At 44.6% G+C, this 26,730-nt stretch overlaps 1 protein-coding gene across 3 annotated transcripts in view; it reads left to right on the top strand.

Moving 5' to 3' along the window:
- Nucleotides 1–26,730, top strand: part of sdk2 (sidekick cell adhesion molecule 2) — a 659,639-nt gene that overhangs the window by 532,089 nt on the left and 100,820 nt on the right. For all 3 annotated transcript variants that reach the window (XM_033044544.1, XM_033044545.1, XM_033044546.1), the window contains 5 exons: nt 2,465–2,580; nt 7,827–8,013; nt 20,325–20,462; nt 21,535–21,696; nt 23,683–23,808. In XM_033044544.1, the coding sequence (XP_032900435.1) occupies nt 2,465–2,580; nt 7,827–8,013; nt 20,325–20,462; nt 21,535–21,696; nt 23,683–23,808 (729 nt within the window). The remainder of the gene's footprint in view (nt 1–2,464; nt 2,581–7,826; nt 8,014–20,324; nt 20,463–21,534; nt 21,697–23,682; nt 23,809–26,730) is intronic.

Below are 26,730 nucleotides of genomic sequence, written 5' to 3' on the forward strand. Positions count from 1 at the left end.
GTCCTGATACAGGCTTTCGATCCACAGCGTCAACCATTCCTTTCCCTCCACGGATGCTGCCAGACTCTTTGTGTCTCTTGTGGTATGGTCACAGAGTGTGCGGTCTCTTGTGCCTCCATGCACAGCTTAGCCAGCTTATCAAATGAGTGCATTCGGGGCCTCTATGCTGGGATATTGAAATAAACTAATGGTTCACTTGTCCTATCAGTTTCCAAGCACTTGTGCACTGAAACATCTCAGAGTATGAGGCATCTGTAAAAATAAAGCCCCTTTATCCTGTATCTGTTCACTGTGGATTGATCGACTGTAATCATATACATGAATAGTCTTTCCGCTGACTGGTTAGCATGCAACAAAAAGCTTTTCACTGTACATGTGACAATAAACTAAGCTAAAAAATTAAAGTTCACAATGTAAATTTGTCCTCCAACAATAAAAGTCCTCATCAACGTTAACACCAGTATTTAAAGGACATTTGGATAGGTACATAGATACATAGAAACCTAGAAATTAGGTGCAGGAGTAGGCCATTCGGCCCTTCGAGCCTGCACCGCCATTCAATATGATCATGGCTGATCATCCAACTCAGTATCCCGTACCTGCCTTCTCTCCATACCCTCTGATCCCCTTAGCCACAAGGGCCACATCTAACTCCCTCTTAAATATAGCCAATGAACTGGCCTCGACTACCCTCTGTGGCAGAGAGTTCCAGAGATTCACCACTCTCTGTGTGAAAAAAGTTCTTCTCATCTCGATTTTAAAGGATTTCCCCCTTATCCTTAAGCTGTGACCCCTTGTCCTGGACTTCCCCAACATCGGGAGCAATCTTCCTGCATCTAGCCTGTCCAACCCCTTAAGAATTTTGTAAGTAAATACGAAAGGTTTAGAATGATATTGGGCAAACATGGACAAATGGGTCTACCTTAGATGGGCATCTTGGTCAGCACGGATGAGTTGGACTGAAGGACCTGTTTCCATCCTCTTTGACTCTGAGATAGCACAGAACACTTTATCAGTGTGTCCGAGTCCCACTAGAGGGACCTGTTTCTGAGATGTGCTTCTTGGAGTGGCATCAACAAACTAGAAGAACAGAGTTGTGGGAAAGTCAGCCTGTGGAGATGGACCTTGAGGTCATCTGCCAGTCAGCGCCAGTGAGACTGAAGGTTAAGTACACTATTCCATGCCAGCAGACTCTACTGGAGAGAGGGACAGATTAAAATTAATTACATCCAAGCTTTGGTGGAAAAATGAAAAAATATTTTAAAACTGTAATACAAATAGGAAACATGGAAATAAGTGTTAAGCAAATAGAGGAATGGAATAATCAACAACGATAACTAAAAAATAAATTAAAACATTTCAGAGTAAAAACAGGATGAACCTTGGAAAGGACATAAAGCATCAAAATAAATGACAAAGTTCACTGGAGAAAAGTATAGAGATGAACATTAAACACAATAATAAACCTCTGTTAGCATTGAAAGGACAAACATAGTTCAGGTAGATATTTTTTACATTGAATATTTGAAGATTAAGGTTCGATTTATTACTTGAGTAACTGCAGATCAGACAACATCACTGGAGAACATGGATAGGCAAAGTTTCAGATCGAGACCTTCAGATTGAAGCATGGTCTCAATTCGAAACATCACCTATCCATGTCCTCCAGAGTTGCTGCCTGACCCACTGAGTTACTCCAGCACTTTGTGTCCTTTTATGTATTAACCAGCATCAGCAGTTCTTTATTTCTACATTGTCAAATTTCTTGCTAATGCATTAAATTAGTTTCCTGTTTTGTCTCCTTCATGACAGAGAATTTATTTTGTACATTTGACATATTCCCCTAGAGTTTATGCCTCAGCCTTGTGAGTGTTTGACTGTAAAATGTTCTGCACATTTGCAGTTTGATTTTGAATGAGAAATTGTGTTACCTTGTTCATACATCGAGCGTGGGGTTACAGAAGTGGAACTAAGCATGGGTGGGGCAGAGGAAATCAGACAATTAATTACATGGAGAATTAACATTAAGTGACATTAACAGGACACCAAAGTGATTTGGATTATTTCCTATTTTGTTCTACCCGCCTCAATCATTTGGAAGGGTAGAAGCATTTTAAACTATACTCACAACCCATCCCATAACCTGTGTAGGAAGGAACTGCAGATGTTGGTTTACACTGAAGATAGGCACAAAATCCTTTCTAACATTTTCTCGTTTCCAGTTTATTTCCCCCCCCCCAACCCCAAATATATTTTCAGTCTCGTGAAGGGTTCTGACACAAAATGTCACCTATTTTTCTCCAGTGATCCTGCCTGATCCACTGAGTTACTCCAGCACTTTGTGTCCATCCCATAACTTAATGTTTTAATTTTGTACTTTGTGTCCATCCCATAACTTCATGTTTTAATTTCTGCCGCAAGGTCGTACTTTAATTCTTACAACCACTCTGTTTCTTTTGTTCAGTCCCCACTGCGCCCGCCCAGAACGTGCAGGTTCAGGGTTCAACAGCAACACAGTTGGACGTGTCCTGGGAACCTCCCCCACCAGAAGCACAGAACGGAGACATGCAGGGGTACAAGGTACAGTCAGCCGCTGTCAACTTAGAGAGGAAACAGCAAAGGAGACAATGGCAAAACATAGCAGCAAAATCCATCAATACTTTAACACAATGCATATAAAGCCACATGGCTGAGGAATTCTAAACAAACAAATCAATGATTTGCCATAGATAGACACAAAATGTTTAAGAAGGAACTGCAGATGCTGGTAAAATCGAAGGTAGACACAAAATGCTGGGGAAACTCGGCGGGTGAGGCAGCATCTATGGAGAGAGAAATGGGTGATGTTTCAGGTCGAAATAAAAGGTTGGACCTTACTGGGTCTCGACCTGAAACGTCACCCATTCCTTCTCTCCAAAGATGCTGCCTGTCCCGCTGAGTTACTCCAGCTTTTTGTGTCCATCTTTGGTTGAAACCACCATGGGCAGTTCCTTCCTGCACCTAATGATTTGCCATTGTATTGGAATGCTGGAAAAACTGTATTATATGTTGGTCAACAAATACGGTGATTTGGAGAGATCATAATTAATTTTCTGCAGAAATGTTATACTTTAAGATAACTCCAAAATATTTTTAAATAGTTTTATTACTGTGTCATCATTTGATAAAAGGACACTTCCAGTTCTCAAGCTGGGCAGTTTGTTATTTAATATTGCTTAGTTTTCATCTCTCCATTGTGGCCATAGATCTCCATTCACTTTTATTTCAGATTTCCAGACTCTCCTCACCTGCCAATCGCCCCCCTCGCCTGTATCCACCTATCACTCACCAGGCTTTGTCCACCCCACTCCCTCTCTTTTCCAGCTTTCTCCCCCCCTACTTCATCAGTCTGAACTCTCTATTCTCTCCACACCCCCCTCCATTCTCTTCACCCTCCCCCTAGGTTATCTCCACTCCTCCCGCTCTTTGCCAGATTAAACAGCTCCATGCTCACCCAGTTATGTTGGTGGGTCAGTGACTGGGAACATGAACTCTTCATTGTGGCTAAAGGGATCAGGGGGTATGGAGAGAAGGCAGGTACAGGATACTGAGTTGGATGATCAGCCATGATCATATTGAATGGCGGTGCGGGCTCGAAGGGCCGAATGGCCTACTCCTGCACCTATTTTCTATGTTTCTATGTGTAGGAAGGAACTGCAGATGTCGGTAGATACTGAAGATCCACAAAGTGCTGGAGTAACTCTGCGGGTCAGGCAGCATCTCTGGAGAAAAAGAAAGAGTGATGTTTCAGGCCGGGACCTTCTTCAGACTGAAGAACTTCTTTATTCCCTTTCCACAGCTGCTGCCTGACGTCGTGAATATATCTCTTCTGTTTCTACTGCAGATGTCAGCATTTGCTGAAAACTGTTCACTTTTCCGCATTATTCAACACAAGAGTGGATTAAATTGTTGCTAGCAAGTTATCTAGAGAACACTGTCAGAGTTGTACTTGGCTCGTTGCTTCTGTAACCTGAACCAAAAATGCTAATTTACCAACTCAGCACCAATTCCTCGCTCCTGCCCCACTGGAGAGGAGGTGTCACTAAGTCACAGGCCCGTACGAAGCTTTTCAAAAAGGGGGGTGGCATGACAGGATTTGTGGAACCAGGGTTGGTTTACAGGGCAAGGCCAACAAATGCCCTTGCATTAGTAGAAGTAGTGGTAAATGGCAATATACATTCGGGAGCACCTGTTCTGTTGTTTTGCACAATCCGCAGGCATTGACACTTTCATTTTACTGCACATCTTGTATGTGTATGTGACAAATAGACTTGACTTACCTTGACTTGCCGACTTGATGATAAGTGATTTCCTGTTGTTCACCAACAAGGCACAAGGTAGGCAAAAGACGCCATCCACATGATCGCTATCTACAGCCATGGGTATGCTCGTAACCAGTCAGGGTTAAATCTTCGCCAGCACCCATTCTTATAGAAGGCACAATATTTGTATGTTGGACCCAGTTTAAAGTGATTCTATATGAGGTACAGCTTCTGAGCATCTGAGAGGTTAGCAATAGTTTTAGCAGCTTCTTCATTGGTTGTAGTAGAATTAAGGAGAACTAGACCAAGGGGGGGGGGGGACAGGGAGGGGGGAGAGGAGAGGGGGGAGAGGAGATAGGTGGTGGAGAGAGAGAGAGGTGGTGGAGAGAGAGAGAGGTGGGGGGGAGAGAGAGAGAGAGAGAGGAGGGGAGAGAGAGAGGAGGGGGGAGAGAGAGAGAAATGCAGATAGATCCATGGTGACCATGAAAACATGCAGATTTTAGTAATATTCAAATTATATTAAAAATATGCTGCAAAAAGAGTCACAAACTTTGGAATTCATATTTTTCAGTATTGTTATCAAGGCAAAGAAAGCAGTTCCAATTGTTTGATATTATTTGATATTATTCATGAGGAAAAAATATAATAGCTCTAAAACCTACCTCAATTTTACAATCTCATTAAAGATATTCCCCCCTTCCCTCTCCCTTACCCCATCTCACTCCCCCTTTCCTTCCCCTCTCTCTCCCCTCACATCCCCCCCCCCCCTCTTTCTGGCGGGGAGGGGGGAGATGAAGGTGGCGCAGGCCCATTGGGGGTCGGTGGGGATCAGTGGGGTCGGCGGGGGTGGCATGGATCAGTGGGGTCGGCGGGGGTAGGGGATGGAAACACTGGACCGGGCAGGAAGACACCCCCCCCTTTCTTCCACTACTTTCTTGGAGTAGACGTGAGGCATCGAGCTCAATGGGTGAAGCACAAATGACAGTCTGATCCCGCCCGGGCCCACTACGTCACTTCCCCAACTGCGCAGGCGCAGATGGGCGCATTTGTTTCCCGCCCAGCGGCCGGAGCCAGAATTTTGGGCGATTTCCCACAAAGTGGAAACGCTGATTGTGCTCCGATTTTTTTTCTTTAATTCTGGGGATTTTTTCTTACTCTGGGGGGGAAAAAGCGGTCGCACCCAGCACGCCCCCCCTTCAGACAGCCATGAGTCATACTCTTACTCCACAGTCACCTATCCTTGACTTATATTCACAGCGTTTAGAAAAATCCACGGAGGTAATTTTTCCCTTTCTTAATATGAAAGCACTGAGGATAATTATAGTACTTCTGCTGTTGGAAGAGTAAGGTACTCGTGTCACAATGCCTGAAAATCAAATGATGGAGTTTAATCTCTCAGTCGCCCAGGATAGACTTCCTGGTGCATCAGGAGAAACTCCAAGTAAACCCACATTCAACATGTCTGCATTTTGGGAAAGTCAGTAAGTGTTTCAAGAATTTAATTCTTTTTTTAAATAACATACTCATAATTCCATCACGTTTTGGAAAAACCATCTAGTCAAATTACAAAGCTTTTCACGATCTTAATAACCATTGGAGGATAAACACATAGATGTTTGAGCTGTCGATCTGTGCAGTATCCTCAGATAGCTTGTGAAGTGAATGGGAAACACTGGCTCTTTTACAAGATGGCAGGTCTCATGACCATACATTCTGTATTTAATGATGTCTGAAAGACGTGTTCATGAAAGGCACGCAATGGTGGACCTTGCCTCAGGTTCTTTAACAAGATGTTTGCAGTCTTGTGTTTAGTGAATGGTCCATGTGATATGTTCAGACGTATTGGCCTGAAGTTTCACATCTGCGGCAGAGCGGAAGTTCCTCGAGAAGTTGCTTCTGTTCGTTCTCTTGTCCCATGCTGCCACACGCCTTCACGTGTAGGAAGGAACTGCAGATGCTGGTTTAAACCGAAGATAGACACAAAAAGCTGGAGTAACTCAGCGGGACAGGCAGATCTCGACCTGAAATGTCACCCATTCCTTCTCTCCAGTGATGCTGCCTGTCCCGCTGAGTTACCCCAGATTTTTGTGTCTATCTACACAGACCATTACGGTGTTCAATAGTCATTTCGAATGTCTGGTGGTAAAGTTCCCAACCCATTTCCCCGACCTTTCACCCCAACATCCAAATGACTGTTCCTGCTCACTCCACTGACCCTTTAGCCAAGGTCCACTTTGCCCGGGCCACCAGCCACCCGACCCTGGTCTCCATGGGCAGCACATAGCAGGAATATGTTGATGTGACCGGGAAGGCAAGCAGTACTGGGGTGTGTTTAGTTTATTCCACATATTAATATAATTTATCGGACTTTAATTGGGCCACACATGGAGCATTGTTTGCAGTTCTGGTCGCCCCATTACGGGAAGGATGTGGAGGCTTTGGAGAGGGTGTAGAGGAGGTTCCCCAAAATGATGCCTGGATTGGAGGGTATTGGCTATGGGGAGAGGTTGGACAAACTTTGATTGTTTTCTCTGGAGCACTGGAGATTGCATGGAGACCAGATGGAAGTATATGACATTAATGAGAGTTACAGATCGGGTAGACAGCCAGAACCTTTTTCCCCCAGGTGGAAATAGCAAATACTAGAGGGCATAGTTTAAAGGTGAAAGAGGCAAAGTTTAAAGGAGATGTGCAGGGCATGTTTTTTCCACAGAGGGTAGTAAGCACTTGGATATGCAGGAAGGGATATGGATTATGTGCAGGCAGATAAGAGTTGGTCTCGGCATTGTGTTTGGCACAGACATTGCAGGCCAAAGGGCCTGTTCTTGAGTTGTACTGTTCTATATGCTATGTAATTTTTAAATTTCACACCAGATCTTGAGGATGATGCGTAATGAGACAGCATCAACACTAATGGTTGTACTCTTGGAATCAACACTAAAGAGCTGAGAGTTCTGGGTTTCTGAAGTCTGAAGGAGACTGAAGAAGGTCCATCTGTCTCCTCAGATCCTGGTGAACTTCTACCGCTGCACCATCGAGAGCATCCTTACCAACTGCATCACAGTATGGTATGGCAACTGCTCTGTCTCCGACCGGAAGGCATTGCAGAGGGTGGTGAAAATTGCCCAACGCATCACCGGTTCCTCGCTCCCCTCCATTGAGTCTGTCCAAAGCAAGCGTTGTCTGCGGACGGCGCTCAGCATCGCCAAGGACTGCTCTCACCCCAACCATGGACTGTTTACCCTCCTACCATCCGGGAGGCGCTACAGGGCTCTCCGTTGCCGAACCAGCAGGTCCAGGAACAGCTTCTTCCCGGCGGCTGTCACTCTACTCAACAACGTACCTCGGTGACTGCCAATCACCCCCCCACCCCCCGGACACTTATTATCACTTATTATTATTTATTTAAATCATTTGCTATGTCGCTCTTCCAGGGAGATGCTAAATGCATTTCGTTGTCTCTGTGCTGTACACTGACAATGACAATTAAAATTGAATCTGAATCTGAATCTGGTTTCCTTTCAGATTTATTACTGGGAGTTCCAGCGCCAGAATGAGACGGAGAAACTGAAGACTCTCTTCCTCCCTGAAACCACCATGAAACTGAAGAACCTGACCGGGTACACCACCTACCTCATCAGCGTGAGTGCCTTCAATGCCGCTGGTGATGGACCAAGGAGCACTCCCATCAGGAGCCGCACGCAACAGGCAGGTGAGAGAAAGCAGCCGTGGAAGAAATAGTCATAGCATACTCCTTGAATTCAAAGGAGATCTTGTGATTGTGCGTTAAAGTAGACACTGTATTTCACGCAATGTCGTCTGAAAGTCTTGCCCAAGGGTCTGCTGTTGGCCGCTGGTCCACAGGTGCAGTGTAATTGACAGAGAAACCACACGGTTCAATTACGCCTTCAATCCAACACTATTGCCTTTAGGTTCACAGGGTTATCTCAGTAATTGCTCAAAGGGCAAAGGGCAAAGGTCCTGCTTCTGTGTCAGAAAGTTGTGTGTATAATTCCCATTCCAGCCACCTGTGCTCTTGTCGTGGTGAACAGGTTAAGACAGGAATGAGAGCATCAAAGTCCAATTTTTCAGACAAAATGATGAACTAAGTCAGACCCGTTCTGCTCGCTCAGGTGAATGTCAAAGAATTCATGGCAATTTCTGAAGAGGAGTTTGGTGTTATACCTCAACCAATAGTACTCTAACACATTACCTGGACATTACAATGGTGCCGGTGGGAGTTTAATCCACCATGGAAGGAATGGGTGGCGTTTCGGGTCGAGACCCTTCTTCAGACTTTTTTGGAGAGAAGGAATGGGTGACGCTGCGGATCGGCTCGAAACGTCACCCATTCCTTCTCTCCAAAGATGCTGCCTGACCCACTGAGTTACTCCAGCATTTTGTGTCTATCTGCAGTTCCTTGTTATTACATGCAAGTCTTTTTCTCTTTTGTAACTTTAAATGTCATCTTGTAGTTCCAAATGGTACATGTCACCAATGATTAATTTTTTCTACTTGTACCTGTCTCTGAAGTCATTTTTCATCAAACAAAAAAAACCTAAAAAGTCAATAATGTTTAATTGTCATATGTAAGGGGAACAGAACAGTGCTGTTATATGCTGCAGCCTTTTAGCACCATGAACACAATAACAACAAATAAATATACAGTTCTCAATAATGCAATATATTAATAATCAGTAGGGTCGCCACAGTGTTACAGCGGTAGTAGAACTGCTGCCTTACAGTGCCGGAGACCTGGGTTCGATCCTGACTGCGGGTGCTGTCTGTGTGGAGTATTGTACGTTCTCCCTGTGACCGCGTGGGTTTTCTCTGGGTGCTCCTCCCACACTCCAAAGGCGTACAGGTTTGTAGGTCTCTGTAAATTGTCGCTAGTGTGTCGGAAAGAACTAGTTTACGGGTGATCGCTGGTCGGCACGGACTCAATGGGCCGAAGGGCCTGTTTCACACTTTATCTTTCTAAATTCTAAAGTCAGTAATATAAGGTAACCAGACCATAATTGTGCAAAATCGAAGTCCATCGTGCACCCAAACGATTCCTTACACAAAATAAGGACATTCTTCCCACCCTAACGGTGTCACCCTTTTGGGAGAACAGTCCCATTGTTCCGACCCGAAACGTCACCTATCCATGTTCTCCAGTGATGCTGCCTGACCCACTGAGTTACGCCAGAAATGTGTACCTTTATTTGTAAACCAGCATCTGCAGTTCTTTCATCCCCCATTGTTCACTCCTCTTCCTGTCAGTTTGACTTTCTCTGCTTACATGTTAAGGGCCTGTCCCACCAGCATGCGATTGCATGCGTCTAGCGCGACCAAACGGAACCGGAGTTCACGCTAAGTTCGCGGTAAGTACGCGCAAAGTTTGCGCAAAGTTCGCGCGTGACGTGATTTACGTCATACTCACCAATCAGCTGGGTAGGAGGCGGGCCTACGTTGCACGGCGTCGGGCGGTGACGTCATCACGCAACGGCACGCGCTAGGCATACGCCATCAAGATGCTGCGTACGACGTCAAGACGCTGCGTACGCCCTCAATGCGCCTGCGGGCCAACAAGCTGTGGGCGCGCGGGATTTTCGGAGCCAGCCCCGCACAACTTCATACGCCTCCACGCTTGGAAGTGGGACCGGCCCCGCGCGGCCATACGTCTGAAGCGACCACGTTTGGTCGCGCTAGACGCATGCAATCGCATGCTGGTGGGACAGGCCCTTTACTCTTCCTTTTCATTTCAGGCCTGCACGGGTCCCAGCCTGAGTGACAAAACATTTCGCCTCCAGGCAATGAAATCTATTCTCACTTTGCTTTTGTCTCCCAGAGATAACTTTAAATCTACAACTCCTCAACACCCACTCACATCTGGATAAAATAATCTTTCCACTTAAACTTTGTCAAAACTTGTCACCATTGACAATTGGCCATCTGCTCGTTGATCCTTCACACACAGACTTAATCTCTCAGCTCGCTCCTCTCAGCTGCAGTCTCTGTTCCTGCGCCAGCGCACGGGCCCTCAGTGGACGCCATTGTTGATGTTTGTTTAATGTGAGTGAAAATCCAGTGAAAACTTTACTCATCTCCAGGACTGTGGAAAGTTGGGTTAAAACTAACTCCAGTTACAGACAAATACTTAATATACTTTGGATCGATGTTAAGTTGCTTCAAGAGCACCTCTGCACAAAATAAATGTATTCACTATGAAACTTCAGAAGCTAGTTGCAGAAAGTCGGAAGTGTAAATATCCCATACGAACCTTATTTTCAACAAAGATGACTTCAGCGTGTTAGTCCTGGTTGACCCCTGAACAAGCTCCTTCATGCAACAATAGTTACATTGACGATATTGATTTATTATTCTCACTGAAATGAGTTGCAGTCCTGTTCAATTTACCAAAGTAAATGGCGTAACACGGCAAGCTTCCTGTTTGGAATTACTGCATGTGACTGGTTTTCACCAAACAATGAATAGGGTTTTCTGTGAGCATTCAATCCTCGACATGCATGGGAAGGGAGATAAACTTGAGGACCTGAGCTGCAGGGAGAAGTTGGGCAGGCTTGGTCTTTATTCCTTGGAGCGCAGGAGGATGATGGATGATCTTATGCAGGTGTATAAAAATCATGAGGAGAATAGATAGTGTGAATGCACAGAGCCTTATCTAGGGTTGGGGAATCAAGAACTAGAAGACTTACGTTGAAGATGAGAGGGGAAAGATTTAATAGGAACCTGAGAGGCAATTTTGTTCATACAGAGGGTGGTAGGTATATGGAACTATCAAAGGAGGTAGATACAAAGTGCTGGAGTAACTCAGTGGGTCGGGTAGCATGTCTGGAGAAAAGGAATAGGTGACGCTTTGGGCCGGAACCCTTCTTCAGGTAGTTGAGGCAGGTACAATAACAACATTTACAAGGCACCTGGACAGGTACATGGATAGAAAAGGTTTAGAGTGATATGAGCCAACTGCAGGTAAATGGAATGAGCTTAGAATGAGCATCTTGGTTGGTATGGACAAGTTGGGCTGGAGGGCCTGTTTCCATGATTCTCTGTTGTGTCCTCCATCAATGTGGAGCTGGGTGCTACAGATCACAAAGCCTTACATTCTGAAGAAGGGTTTCGGCCCAAAACGTTGCCTATCTCCTTCGCTCCATAGATGCTGCTCGACCTGCTGAGTATCTCCAGCATTTTTGTGTACCAAAGCCTTACATTAACTGATCTTAACCAGCTGAAGAAAGTGGGAGTATTAGCAATGGTTCCTGACCAATGATCCTTAGTGGCAAAGAAAGATGCAAGGTGCTGGAGTAACTCAGCAGGTCAGGCAGCATCTCTGGAGAACATGGATAGGTGACGTTTTGGGTTGGGACCCTTCTTCAAACGTCAGAGTCTGAAGAAGGGTCACTACCTGATACATCACCTATCCATGTTCTCCATATATGCTGCCTGATCCAGAGTTACTCTAGCACTTTTTTTTCTCTCTTTGCTGTAAACCAGCATCTGCAGTTCCTTGTTATTAAATGATCCTTCATGACAAGTTCACATGATGGGGATTTATTTAGGAATGGCTGTGACATTGTCCTCTCCCTCTCCCAGATAAGCAGCCAACTCGTTACTACTCAGGACGGCTCAGGAAATAAAGGAGTTTGTATACCAGCATCTGCAGCGAGCATCCAAATTAACATATTTAGTGAAGGAAGAGTTAATGGTGTGCAGACTCCCTCTGCCTTTTCATGCAATCTTCAAACAGATTCACAGGACATGAATTTCTCTGTACAATCAGTGTGGACTGTTGCCAAACTAACCATACATGATGTCTGCAAACCTGGAGCATTTAAATCACAAAGTTTACTCATTTGAAGTGCAACGTTTCTGTGGAAATCACCCAATAATACTTCGGAGCTCTTGGAAATGGAACTAACATTTGCACCATATAAAAAGTTGGATTAATCGTGTACTCATTTAATTGGGATTCCAGGAAACTACAGTTGTTTCTGGATTTAAATTACACAATCTGTTGGAGACAGATTCAAGACTTGAACACCTCCCAGGAGAAGGAAGCCAAGTACAGCAGCGTCAAACTTAGCAAACCTTTCAGAAGCACTGGTTTCTTGGGCTCTGAACAACTGCAACTACAGCAAATTCACAAAGCACCGATTGAGGATTGAACAGCATCAAGGCACAAGTTTGCTCATCTTATAACCATATAACCATATAACAATTACAGTACGGAAACAGGCCATCTCGGCCCTACAAGTCCGTGCCAAACAACTTTTTTCCCTTAGTCCCACCTGCCTGCACTCATACCATAACCCTCCATTCCCTTCTCATCCTTATGCCTATCCAATTTATTTTTAAATGATACCAACGAACCTGCCGCCATCACTTCCACTGGAAGCTCATTCCACACCGCTACCACTCTCTGAGTAAAGAAGTTCCCCCTCATGTTACCCCTAAACTTCTGTCCCTTAATTCTGAAGTCATGTCCTCTTGTTTGAATCTTCCCTATTCTCAAAGGGAAAAGCTTGTCCACATCAACTCTGTCTATCCCTCTCATCATTTTAAAGACCTCTATCAAGTCCCCCCTTAACCTTCTGCGCTCCAGAGAATAAAGACCTAACTTATTCAACCTATCTCTGTAACTTAGTTGTTGAAACCCAGGCAACATTCTAGTAAATCTCCTCTGTACTCTCTCTATTTTGTTGACATCCTTCCTATAATTGGGCGACCAAAATTGTACACCATACTCCAGATTTGGTCTCACCAATGCCTTGTACAATTTTAACATTACATCCCAGCTTCTATACTCAATGCTCTGATTTATAAAGGCTAGCATACCAAAAGCTTTCTTTACCACCCTATCTATATGAGATTCCACCTTCAGGGAACTATGCACGGTTATTCCCAGATCCCTCTGTTCAACTGTATTCTTCAATTCCCTACCATTTACCATGTACGTCCTATTTTGATTTGTCCTGCCAAGGTGTAACACCTCACATTTATCAGCATTAAACTCCATCTGCCATCTTTCAGCCCATTTTTCCAAATGGCCTAAATCACTCTGTAGACTTTGGAAATCCTCTTCATTATCTGCATACTTACTAATCCAATTTACCACCAATTTATCTTATCAGCAGTGAATGTGGCTTGCTCCGAGTCTTCCACCGAAACAGGCAGGACCTGGAGTGATTAACAAGTAAATGACATGTATTAAAGATACAGTGTGGAAACAGGCTCTTTGGCCCACCGAGTCCATACCATCAATCACACGTTCACATGTGCAATCCTACACGCTAGGGACAATTTACAGAACTTTTAAAAATATATATTTTTATTAGAAGTGATGTACAATAATATAAGATATAGATAACATATTACATTTCATGTACAACTTCTTATTTTAAATTTAATAGTAGAAAAAAAAGAGTAAGAAAAGCAAGAAATATAGAGATAGAGAATATTATACCAGAACTTAACTAACCTACAAAAACCTGCATATTTTTGGGATGTGCAAGGAAATCGGAGCATCCGGAGAATATCCTCACGGTGACAGGTAAAACATACAAACTCTGTACAAACTGCACCTGAGGTCAGGACTGAACCCGGGTCTCTGGCGCTGTGAGGCAGCAGCTCTACCGTGGCGCTACTGTGCTGCCCTATTAATTTCAAGGAGAGGTCATAAAGACTTGGATCTGGGAATAATCCGGAAGACGCAGGATCTTTTCATTCCTAAGAGGAAGAAAGCTTCTAGTGGGAGAAAGAGGCAACCGTGGCTGACACGGGAAGTCAAGGACCGTATAAAACTAAAAGAGAAGGCGTATAACATAGCAAAGATTAGTGGGGAGCCAGAGGATTGGGAAGCTTTTAAAGAACAACAGAGAGGTAACTAAAAAGACAATACTGGGAGAAAAGGTAAAATACGAAGGTAAGCTAGCCAATAATATAAAAGAGGATAGCAAGAGTTTCTTCAGTTATATAAAGAGCAAGAAAGAGGCAAGAGTGGATTTTGGACCATTGGAGAATGATGCAGGAGAAGTGATAATGGTGAATAAAGATATGGCAGTGGAGTTGAATAACCTTTTTGCATCAGTCTTCACAGTGGAAGACACCAGCAAGGTACCTGAAATTCAAGAGAGTCACGGGGTGGAAGTTAGTGGAGTGGCTATTAATAGGGAGAAGGTGCTTGGGAAGCTGAAAGGGCTGTATGTGGATGTCACGTGGGCCGGTTAGACTGCACCCTAGGGTTCTGAAAGAGGGGGTTTTACAGTTTGTGGAGGCATTGACTGATATTTCAAGAATCACTAGAATCAGGGGTGGTCCCAGATGAGTGGAGAATTGCCAATATTACCCCGCTGCACAAAAAGGGAGCAAGGCAGAATAGTGGGAACTATAGGCCGGTTAGTCTGACTTTGGTGTGTAGGAAAGAACTGCAGATGCTGGTTTAAATCGAAGGTAGACACAAAATGACTGATGGTCAAGAAGGAACTGCAGATGCTGGAGAATCGAAGGTAGACAAAATTGCAGGAGAAACTCAGCGGGTGCGGCAGCATCTATGGAGCGAAGGAAATCGGCAACATTTCGGGCTGAAACGTCAGGGTCTGAAGAAGGGTTTCGGCCCGAAACGTTGCCTATTTCCTTCGCTCCATAGATGCTGCCGCACCCGCTGAGCTTATCCAGCAATTTTGTCTATCTACAAAATGACTGATGTCAGGGGATCATCCGTCTGACATCAGTCTGAAGAAGGGTCTCAACCCAAAACGTCACCCTCTCCTTCTTTCCAAAGATGCTGTTTCTCCAGCATTTTGTGTCCACAGTCTGACTTCGATGATCGGTAAGATTTTAAAGTCGATTATAAAATGTGAGTTTAAGGAGTACTTCGAAGCTCACGATAAAATAGGCCGAAGTCTGCATGGCTTTATGAAGGGGAGATCTTGCTTGACAAATTTGCTGGAATTCTTTGAAGTAAATAGCAGGACTGACCAAGGAGAGTCAGTAGATGTTGTTTACTTTCAGACAGCCTTTGATAAGGTGCCACACGTTGGGCTGTTAGGAAGATGCGAGCCTACGATATCAAAGAGCAGATACTAACATGGATAGCAGGTCAATGAGTCGCAATAAAGGGGGCTTTTTCTGGTTGGCTGCCAGCGACTAGTGGAGTTCCGCAAGGGTCGGTGCTGGTGCCATGACTCTTTACGTTGTATATTAATGATTTGGACGATTGAAGGCTTTGTGGCAAAGTTTGTGGGTGATACGAAAATAGGTGGAGGGACAGGTAGTGTAGAGAAAGCAGGGACTCTGCGGAAGGACTTGGACAGGTTGGGAGAGTGGACAGAGAAGTGGCAGATGGAATATAGTGTAGCAAAGTGTGGAGTCATGCATTTTGGTAGCAGGAATATAGGCGTCGACAATTTTCTAAATAGGGTGAGAATCCAGAAATCGGAGGTGCAAAGAGGCTTGGGAGTGCTGTGTACAGGATTCCTAAAAAGTTAATCTGTAAGTCGAATCGGTAGTAAGGAAAACAAACTCAATGCCAGCATTTATTTCAAGAGGACTTGTATACATAAACAGGGATGTAATGTTGAGGCCTTATTAGGTGCTGGTAAGGCTGCATTTGGGATATTGTGAGCAATTTTAGGCACCATATCTGAGGAAGGATGTGCTGGCTCTGGAGGGGGTCCAGAGGAGGTTTACAAGAATGATCCCAGGAATGAGTAGGTTAACCTGAGTGTTCATGGCCTCTGGGCCTGTACTCGCTGGAGTTTAGATGAATGAGGGGGGACCTCATTGAAACATACAGAATAGTGAAAGGCTTGGATAGAGTGGATGTGGGGAGGATGTCTCCACTAGTTGGAGAGTCTAGGACTAGAGGTCATCGCTTCAGAATTAAAGGACGTTCTTTTAGATTGGAGATGAGGAGAAATTTCTTTAGTCAGAGGGTGGTGACTGTGGAATTCTTTGCCACAGAAGGCTGTGGAGGCCAAGCCAGTGGATATTTTTAAGGCAGAGATAGATACTTGATTAGAACAGGTGTCAGAGGTTATGGGGAGAAGGCAGGAGAATGGGGTAATGTGGGTGAGATAGATCAGCTATGATTGAATGGCGGAGGAGACTTGATGGGCAAAATGGCCTAATTCTGCTCCTATTCCTTATGACCTTATGGATTGTTTTCTCTGCAACGGCAGAGGTTGAAGAGAGATCTGATAAAAGTTTTTACAATTATAAGAGATTTAGATGGGGTAGACAGTCAGAACCTATTTCCCAGAGTGGAAATGTCAAAGACTAGAGGGCATAGCTTTAAAATTAGAGGGGTAAAGTTTGAAGGAGTCATGTTTTTTGCACAGTGAGTTGTGGGTGCCTGGAATTAGCTGCCAGAGGTGGTAGTGGAGGCAGATACAATATTGGTATTTAAGAGGCTTTTAGACAGGCACGTGGTTATGGAGGGATAGGGGTCATGTGCAGCAAAGGAAATTAGTTTAATTTGGCATCATCTCCAGCACAGACATTGTGGGCCGAAAGGCCTGTTCCTGTGCTGTATTTTTTTAAATTAATTTCCTGTGCAGTTCAGTGTGGATTAGATTAGTTTAATTAGATAGTTTAGTTTAGAGATACAGTGTAGAAACAGGCCCTTTGGCCCAACTTGCCCATACTGACCAACATGCCCCATCTACACTGAAGGTAGACACAAAATGCTGGAGTAACTCAGCGGGTCGATCAGCATCTCTAGAGAAAACGACTAGGTGATGTTTCGGGTCAAAACCCTTCTTCAGACACCTCATACTTACCCTTAGACCATGAGCACCAGGCCATTATCTCTCAAACTATCTCCGATGTTATCACTTCCAGTTGTTTGCCCTCCACAGCCTCCAACCTTATCATTCCCCAGCCCCGCACGGCCTGCTTTTACCTGGTGGTTATGTTTTCAGGCTCCTGTACCTTCTTCCTGATGGTAGCAGCGAGATGGAAGCTTGGCTAGGGTGGTGTGGGTCTTTGGTGATGATGGCAGCCTACTTGAGGCAGCATCACCTGTAGATCCTTTCAATGATGGGGTCAGTACCCATGACCACTCTCTATGATCTCCTACATTCCTGGACAATGGAGTTGCCAAACCAGTCAGAGTGGTCATTATGCTCTGTACCTAACATATACAGGGGCACCAGGTGTGGCCAGATGTACAGATGCATGACCAGTCGTGCTCTCCATGTTCCCACCTTGCAACGGACACACAGGAGGTCTGCCATGAGTTGTAACGTGGCACACTGCCAGCCTTTAACACAATCTCCATCATTGTACCACCAATGTGGCAGCAGGGGAGGCACAGTGGTAGAGTTGCTGCCTTATGGAGCCAGGGACCCAGGTTCAATCCTGACTACAGGTGCTGTCTGTATGGAGTTTGCACGTCCTCCCCCTGACCACGTGGGTTTTCTCCAGGTGCTTTGTTTTCCTCCCACATTCCAGAGACGTGCAGGTTTGTAGGTTAATTGGCTTGTTATAAATGTAAATTGTCCCTCACATGTAGGATCGTGCTAGTGTGCGGGGATCGCCATTCGATGCATACTTGGTGGGCCACGGGACTGTTTCCAAGCTGTATCTTTAAATTAAATTAATCTAAACATTGAGAAAATACGTATTTGCAGAGAATGTGAAACTGGCTCTGCCGACTAAGTGCCATTGTAGTGTGGATGTTTCTGAGCTGTGCTGCCTCGTTGGGTGAGCAAGTGAGGCGGACAAGTAAGTAAGTAAGTTTATTGGCCAAGCATTCACATACAAGGAATTTGTCTTGGTGCTCCGCCCACAAGTAACAACATGACATACAGTGACAGTTACGAATGACTCAGAAAACACTAAACATTAATAATAATAAAACATTAATGATAAAACACCATTGATCAAGCATGTGAACCAACAAAATACCAGATCAAAGGGAGGCTACAGATTTTTGGCTGTTGAGTAGAGCAACTACTCGTGGATAAAAACAGTTTTTATGTCTGGCTGTGGCAGCTTTGACAGTCCGGAGTCGCCTTCCAGAGGGAAGTGATTCAAAGCGTTTGTGGCCAGGGTGAGAGGGGTCAGCTGACATTAGTCTTACTCCAAGTCAAGACAAGGAATGTGGAGTGGAACTACCCCTGAGCTTCTTCAATACATTGCCTATTTCCAGTCAAATATTTATTAAATTGTATAATTGGTGTCATAGAAACATAGAAAAATAGATGCAGGAGTAGGTGCTTTGAGCCATTCCACCATTCAATATGATCATGGCTGATCTAAAATCAGTAGCCCGATCCTGCTTTTTCCCCATATCCCTTGATTCCTTTAGCCCGAAGAGCTAAATCTAACTCTCTCATGAACAGGGAATTAAAAACGTGAACTACTCTAAAACTGCATCAACTTTATAATTCACTTTTACTAAATATAATGGTGTGAGCAAAAGAATCCATGGGGTAAAAGCATTCAGAATTTTATTGGCAAAATCTGTACAATATTAGATATAGCCCTGTAAATAGAGCATGTGTTGTATGATATAGCGACTACAATCCTTTCACGGAAAAAGCTTGTTGTGTCTTAGATATTATTTGGCACTTCATAAAATTCACTTTGTATTTAATAATAGAAAGTGCTGGCAGTAGCTTCAGAATGACAACTTTTCAGGACAAATCTTCTTTGTCTTCTTGTGCTTTGAAGTGTCTGACCTTTTCCACAAATTACAAGAAACAGGGAGGTCACGTAGACCAGCTGGCAAGGGCACGGATCCTTTATATTTGGGGAAATATTTGCCAGAAAAGCAGTGATCATTAAAAATTATGAAATTAATAACAAAATGAGACAGAATATCATTTGTTGGAGACACGGTCAGTCTGAAGAAGGGTCCCAACCCGAAATGTCAACTATCCATGTTCTCCAGTGATGCTGCCTGACTCGCTGAGTTACTCCAGCACTTTGTGTCTTTTTTTAAATCATTTTTGTTGCAACTTTCACATCATGGGATGTCCCGAGATGCTTCGGTGACTGCTGTATTGTTGGCAATGCAGCATCTGATTTATGTATCGCAAAATCTCAAAAATAAAAAAGAGAAGATAATCTATGCTTCATGTTATTGGTTGAGGGTAAATTCACTGAGGCCTTCCCACTTGTTTTGTTATCTGCACTTTCTCTGTCACGGTAATGCTACAATGCTGTAACACTATATTCTCCACTCTGGTATATATTCCCATTGCACTACCTGCTGTATTTGTGTATAGCTTGATTGTACTCGGGCATCGTGTGATCCAACTGAATAGTACATAAACAAACCTTTTCACTGTATCTCAGTACACATGACAATAATAAACCAATACTTTGATGTGTAGGAAGGAACTGCAGATGCTGGTTTATATCAAAGATAGGCACAAAATGCTGGAGTAACTCCACGGGTCAGGCAGTATCTCTGGAGAAAAAGAATAGGTGACGTTTCGGGATGAGACCCTAGAAGAATGTCTGAAGGGTTCTGAAACATCATCTATTCCTTTACTTCAGAGATACTGCCAATACATAGATGATGTGCCACAGTTGTTGCAGTGAGAATGAAGTTATGTTGATTGAAGCAGGAATATAGCTAGCTCCACATTATCAGATGCCATGACTTGCGAGTGTAATTATGGTATGCCAAGTTTACGGAGCTAGTTTCTATGATAAATATGCACATGAGTTAGGAGTTTTCAATGTGAAACGTATGCACTAATATAGGGCAAAAGCTTACAGCAGGAAATAAGATTTGGTGGACAAGAAATGCGAAAAAGATGGGCGGTTTTAATAAATATATGTGAACATGTACATATCCATGCAGCGTTTTCCTGCCCTTCCTCTTGTCTGAACATCACCCATTTCTCTGCATACTGTGTGTTTGGTTGAATGCCCACAAATAAGAATGGAAAATGTTAATAATTGTCCATTGACGTTGATGTTAATAGGTCTCATTTACCCAACCTCTGGTCTCTGAGTTGTGGCCACGGATCACAACTGATCACTGTCTTGCTTTTCCACTCACAGCTCCGAGTGCTCCGAGCTACATCCAATTCAACGAGCTCACCACCACCTCTGTCAACGTGTCGTGGGGAGCACCCAAGTATCCCAATGGCATCATCGAAGGATATCAGCTAGTCTATGAGCCTTGCATGCCTGTTGATGGTAAGCATTAACGTATTTACTTCCCATAGAGTCAGAGATATGGAAAGGAGACCCTTCGGCCCATCGAGTCCATGTCAACCATCAAGCATCCATTTTCACACCAATCCTACCCTAACCCATTTTATAGTCACCACATTCCTATCCACACCCCCTAGATTCTACCACTCATCTACGCACTAGAGGCTATTTACTGTGTTGGCGCAGCGGTAGATTTGCTGCCTTACAGTGCCAGAGACCCTGGTTTTATCCTGACTACGGGTGCTGTCTATACGGAGTTTGCACGTTCCCTTTGTGACCGCATGGGTTTTCTCCGGGTGCTCTGGTTTCCTCCCACACTCTAAAGACATACAGGTTTGTAGGTTAATTGGCTTTGGTAAAATTGTAAATTGGCCTGAGTGTGTAGGATAGTGTTGGTGTACAGGGTGCGCGGACTGGGTGAGCCGAAGGGCCTGTTTCCATGCTGTATCTCTAAAGTCTAAAGATAGGCAAAGGAATCTGATGGAATGACATGCATCTCCACATCAGCACATGATGAATGACCATTTGGCAAAGATTCCACTGGGCACTTGACCTGTTGGTACACAGCCAAAGGTCCATCTTCAGAGGGGAGGGGGAGAAGGAGGGGGAAGAAAAAAGCAGAAGGATAACACAAAATTATGCACATTTACCGTTGTCATTTTAATTGATTTTTATCTCTAAGTGATTGTCTAAAGTAATTGTTCACTTGTTATTATACTTAATCCAAACTCTGTTGTAGTTGTTCTCAGCATATTCCCGTACACGCACAGTCTATCCAACATAAATGCTGGAAGACCTCGGCGGGTCAGGCAGCATCTGTGGAGGAAATAGGCAGACGGTATTATGGGTCAAGACTCCCTACTCCAACAGACTGAAGAAGGGTCCCAACCTGAAACATCGTCTGTCCATTCCCTCCACAGGTGCTGCCTGACCCTCTGAGTTCCTCCAGCACTTTGTGTTTTGCTCAAGGTCCCACACCTGTGATTTGTTGTGTCTAGGAGTCGGCGTGTTGGTGTCTGGCTGAGCCGGTTTCAGTGATTCTCTTGCTGTGCAGGTGTGAGTAAGATTGTGACCGTGGATGTGAAGGGAAACAGCCCTGGATGGATGAAGATTAAAGACCTGTCGGATGGCGTCACTTACGCCTACCGAATCAAAGCTAAAACCTTCACGTATGGACCAGAAATTGAGGCAAACATCACAACTGGACCAGGGGAAGGTAATTAAATATGTTTCTCTCTAAGCCTGGGAGAGAGAAATTCCCCTTTGCTTGCAGATCATAAACTAATGTGAGGGTGTTACTGCCAGTATTCTCATCTCTTCCATTCCCTTCTGTCAAAGGTGGTGGTGGGACCAGGTTTCAGCAAGTGAATCTGAGCTGCAGTTCTCACTTCAGTTTAGCACTGGGAACCAAAAACTAATTTGCCACCTTTGTTTTGTCACTTACACTTTTTTCTATTTTTCTGCTACGTTGTGTACCTAACAATATATTTAAACACTTCCAACCCCTGTTTCATCAGGAGCCTGGTTTCCTTGACAACTCAACACCAAGTGATAAAGCCAACTCAACTACATTCTACTCTTGGTTTGTAGTTCCTCAGGAGCCTGCACAAAAGGAATTCCTCTGTTTCAACATAATTTATATATGTCTTAAAAGCCTTGCTAAGAACAGCCATTAATCACCAAACACAAAGCACTGGAGGAACTCAGCGATTCAGGCAGCATCTGTAAGGGAAATGGACAGCAACCTTTCGGGTCAGGACCCTTCTTCAGACACAAACATCAACCCACGGACGCTGCCTGTCCCACTGAGTTCCTCCAGCGCTTTTACATTTTGCTCAAGATGCCAGCATCTGCAGTTTCTTGTGTCTCCATAAATTGATAGAAACATAGAAAATAGAAAATAGGTGCAGGAGTAGGCCATTCGGCCCTTCGAGCCTGCACCGCCATTCAATATGATCATGGCTGATCATCCAACTCAGTATCCCGTACCTGCCTTCTCTCCATACCCCCTGATCCCCTTAGCCACAAGGGCCACATCAAACTCCCTCTTAAATATAGCCAATGAACTGGCCTCAACTACTTTCTGTGGCAGAGAATTCCACAGATTCATCACTCTCTGTGTGAAAAATGTTTTTCTCATCTCAGTCCTAAAAGACTTCCCCCTTATCCTTAAACTGTGACCCCAATTCTGGACTTCCCCAACATCGGGAACAATCTTCCTGCATCTAGCCTGTCCAACCCCTTAAGAATTTTGTAAGTTTCTATAAGATCCCCCCTCAATCTTCTAAATTCTAGCGAGTACAAGCCGATGTCTTTTGTTTAGCAAAATAGCCGTGTGAAAAGCTGTTTATTCGCTGGGTGTGTAGTTGCGATTTATCAAAATAATTTATGTGAAAGGGCAAAAAACATTAAACCTGGCCTTCATAGTGTTAGAAAGACAATTAGCATTCGTGCTACTGTGATGAAGGGGAGCGTTAAAGATTCTGAAAAGCAGTTTGTATTTAGCCTGTCAAAGCAGCAGTGGAAAAGCCCTGAGATGGCATGTAAGTGAGACGGGTGTCCCATGGGATTGGAACAAGTTCAAGTGGGACAAGGGATGGGAAGTAGTGCCATGGGGAGAGGTCCATGAGTGTGCAGAGACCTGCCTGAAGAAGGAGGAACCATGCACTGCACTCGTGATTCCAATGCTGCTGTTAGTTCCAATAATCTTGCTGCAATGGGCTGCGTAGAAATCGGATCACAAGGGTCTGGACAAAAGAGAAATGTGAAGCGTTGTAAACTTTGTGAGCATGGACTTTTCTTCCTTATTCTTTCATTCCGTTTTTCTTGAAAGAAAGAGAGTTGACATAGGAAAACCAACAGCACAATGTCCGACACAAGACGCCATCTGTCCATTCTCTCCACAGATGCTGCCTGACCTGCCGAGTTCCTCCAGCAATTTGGTTTTAGCCCAACTACACTGTGATATTGAATGACCAACATTTATCATTCACCCAACACTCCTCACAGACATACATTGAGGTTGTTGCAGTGTGGGTGACCTTACCAAACATAACTTGGCTGACACATGTTTCCCACATTATAACAGGGACCGACCCTTTGAAAACAGTTTGATGACGGAGTGCTTTGGGGAGAGTCGGGAGGTTGGGAGAGGCCTCACTACAGACAGTGTTTCCTCACCCATGTGCTTACCTTCCCTCAGGTTCCCCGGGGCCTCCAGGTGAGCCACTGATCTACAGGTACGGCTCCGTCATCACCATTCATTGGTCCAGCGGGGACTCGGGAAAGGCCCCCATCAGCCGATACGTCATCGAGGCCAGACCATCAGGTAAGAAACTTGACTCATAAAACCTTACACTGCCATTCACCTCAACGCCAGGTCAACGATCTACTGCTGAATATTTCCAAAATATTGTTCCCAATTTCATGTTTAAAAATATTAGCATCGGATACATGTATAAAATGTATTGATTGCTCTCCATTTCCTGAGATCCATATTCCTTGTAACCAACTTAGTATCCATCCACAATTGTGTTTGGTTTAATATATTGTCACGTGTACCGAGGTACAGCGAAACGCTTTTTGTTGCTGTTTGGTGAGCGGAAAGCGGAAAGACTGTACGTGATTACAATCGAGCGGTCCACAGTGTACAGAAACACGACAAGGGGAATCTGTGGAGGAGAGGTTTAAAAGAGTGGAACGATTGTAATGAGTGATTGCAGATCCGCTTCCGGGACCAGCACGCAGAGAGTCGCCTAGCTTGGGCACCGTCTTGTTGGTGTTGCCGCCAGTGGCTTTAAATAAATCTAGAACAATCTGGAAGTGCTGGATCTAACCGAAGGACGAAGTTGAGGCCTGCACATTTGTGATATTTAAAAGACATTGGACAGGGACATGGATGGGGACAATGTGGAGGTACACATGCCAGACACAGGCAGGTGGGACCAGCTCAGTGAGGCAACTTGGTCAGCATGGACGAATTGGGCCAAGGCTGTGTTTCCGTGCTGTATGACTCCATAACTCTAATCAAACGAAAGGTCATCAATGATATACCAATCTCAAATTAATTATATTGATTCAAGATTCTTTGATTTGTAGAATGAGTGTTGGAGTTTTTAAAGAGTTAACAGTGTTGTATCAACTAAGCCAACATCTGTTTTTAAGTACTTGTTTAATTAAATTTTCCAAGAATGTTTCCATCCTGTTTCCATGTTGTTTTTTCAATCTTCCAGTTACATAAATTATCCCTTCCACTTAATTTTTCAGTATTGTTATTACACTGTGCAGTATTAAAGAGACCAATCAAAAACATATTGTGAAAATAATTAAATACAAGTCAATTACAGATCTGCATTGCTGATAAAACATTAGACAAGGAAAGAGTTTATATCTTGAATCTAATCTTACTATCAGCTGCATTAATCTAAACTTTGTCAGAAATCCCATAAATTACTCGAATAATTTCTCTTGCTTTAGATAGTAAACAGGCTGAGAACACTCATCATAAATAGTTTTCAAAATCCTTCACAGATTAGGAGAGAGGCCAAGTATGTTTACATCACAGGGAAGCATTGCCCTGATCACTGGCTAATAAAATCCTTAAAAGGTGCCGAGCGATTTGTGCCGTGCCCACGACACAGCTCTGTGGTGGGGCCACAGGTTTTACTCAATGGCTCCGTCACCTTCACGTGAATCCAAATCACAGACGAGACCCGATGCAGATGTAATTAGCACAGAAGATGTGAGAAATACCTAGCTTGTCTGACAGCATCTGGAGAGAGAAATTTGTAGTTCATATTTCATGTCCAAGGATCTTTCACTGCCAGTAGGCTGTAGAAGCAGATAGAATTATGACTTCTAGAAGACATCTGGACAGATGTATAGGTAGGAAGAGTTCCGAGAGCTATGGGCCAATTGCAGGCAAACAGGACTAGCCCAGTATGCCAGTTAGGTTGGCATGGATGAGGTGGGCTGAAAGGCCTGTTTCCATGCTGTGCGGCTAAGTCTAAGCAGAACAGGTGATCACAGCTCTCTGTGTTGTCTGTGGAGTGTATGCACCCCCTCTGTCATCACATGGGCTTCCTCCAGGCACTCCAGATCCCTCCCATGACCCTAAGGTCAAGTTCAAGTTAATAGACACAAAATGCTGGAGTAACTCAGCGGGACAGGGAGCATCTCTGGAGATAAGGAATGGGTGATGTTTCGGGTCGAGACCTTCAGTCTGAAGAAGGGTCTCGACCCGAAACGTCACCCATTCCTTCTCTCCAGAGATGCTATCTCCAGCTGAGTTACTCCAGCATTTTGTGTCTATTTTCGGTTCAAACTAGCATCTGCAGTTCCTTCCTACACATGGTCTTCAGGTAATCGGCCACAGTAAATTGCCGTTAATGCATATTGATGAACAAGAGGAGTTGATGGATGTGTGTGAGAGTGAATGATGAACAAGGAGTGGAATGGCATCGATGGGTTTGCTCCCCTGGGCACTGGTGTGGAACAGCCAAGTTAAGTTCAAGTTAACGTCGAGTTTATTGTCATATACACCAGTAGGTGAGGTAGAGGTACAATGAAAACCTTGCTTGCAGTTTTGTTTTGGAGGCCTTTTATTATTTTTATGTGGGGGTTGGGGGGAGGGGGAAACCGTTTTCTCCAGACCCTACCTGGGCGAGGATGCGTCCTTCCTCCGAGCCGCATCTTTGCCCCCTCCTCGCGGCCTACCACCTGGATTGGCGCGGCCTTTCCTGCCGGAGACCGGCCAGAGCTTCGAGCTGTAGCTTCAGCAGCGGCGCAGCACTGAGGTACCATCGCGGAACGGGCGATGCCTTACTCGGGCCACCGTGTTGGAGCTCCGGAGTGCTGGGACTGCCGACTTCAACATCGTGGAGCTGAGGTCTGCGAAGCGTCCTGCCGCGGCGGCGCAGACTTTAAACATCGCGGAGCCTGGGATCTTTCGCCGAGATCGCCAGTGTTGGAGCTCCGACCAGTGCGGCCTGTGGTCTTCGGGGGCCATGGTCTCCGGTAGGAAGCGGCCGTTTCAGAACTCCAAGCCGCTGAGAGTGTTCTTCCGACGCCGGAGTTTCATCATTCCGGCGAGAGGTCCTGAAACATCGGGCCGCCGTAACGGCAACTGCGGAGGCCTCAAATAGGCCCCGATCATGGGTGAACATGGAGGGAGTAGACTGAACTTTGCTGCCTTCTCTCACAGTGGGAAACGTTGATCCCGCTGTGGGGGGATGATTTTTATGTTTCATGT

Source organism: Amblyraja radiata, chromosome 26, assembly GCF_010909765.2.
Source record: "Amblyraja radiata isolate CabotCenter1 chromosome 26, sAmbRad1.1.pri, whole genome shotgun sequence".
NCBI classification, from domain to species: domain Eukaryota; kingdom Metazoa; phylum Chordata; class Chondrichthyes; order Rajiformes; family Rajidae; genus Amblyraja; species Amblyraja radiata.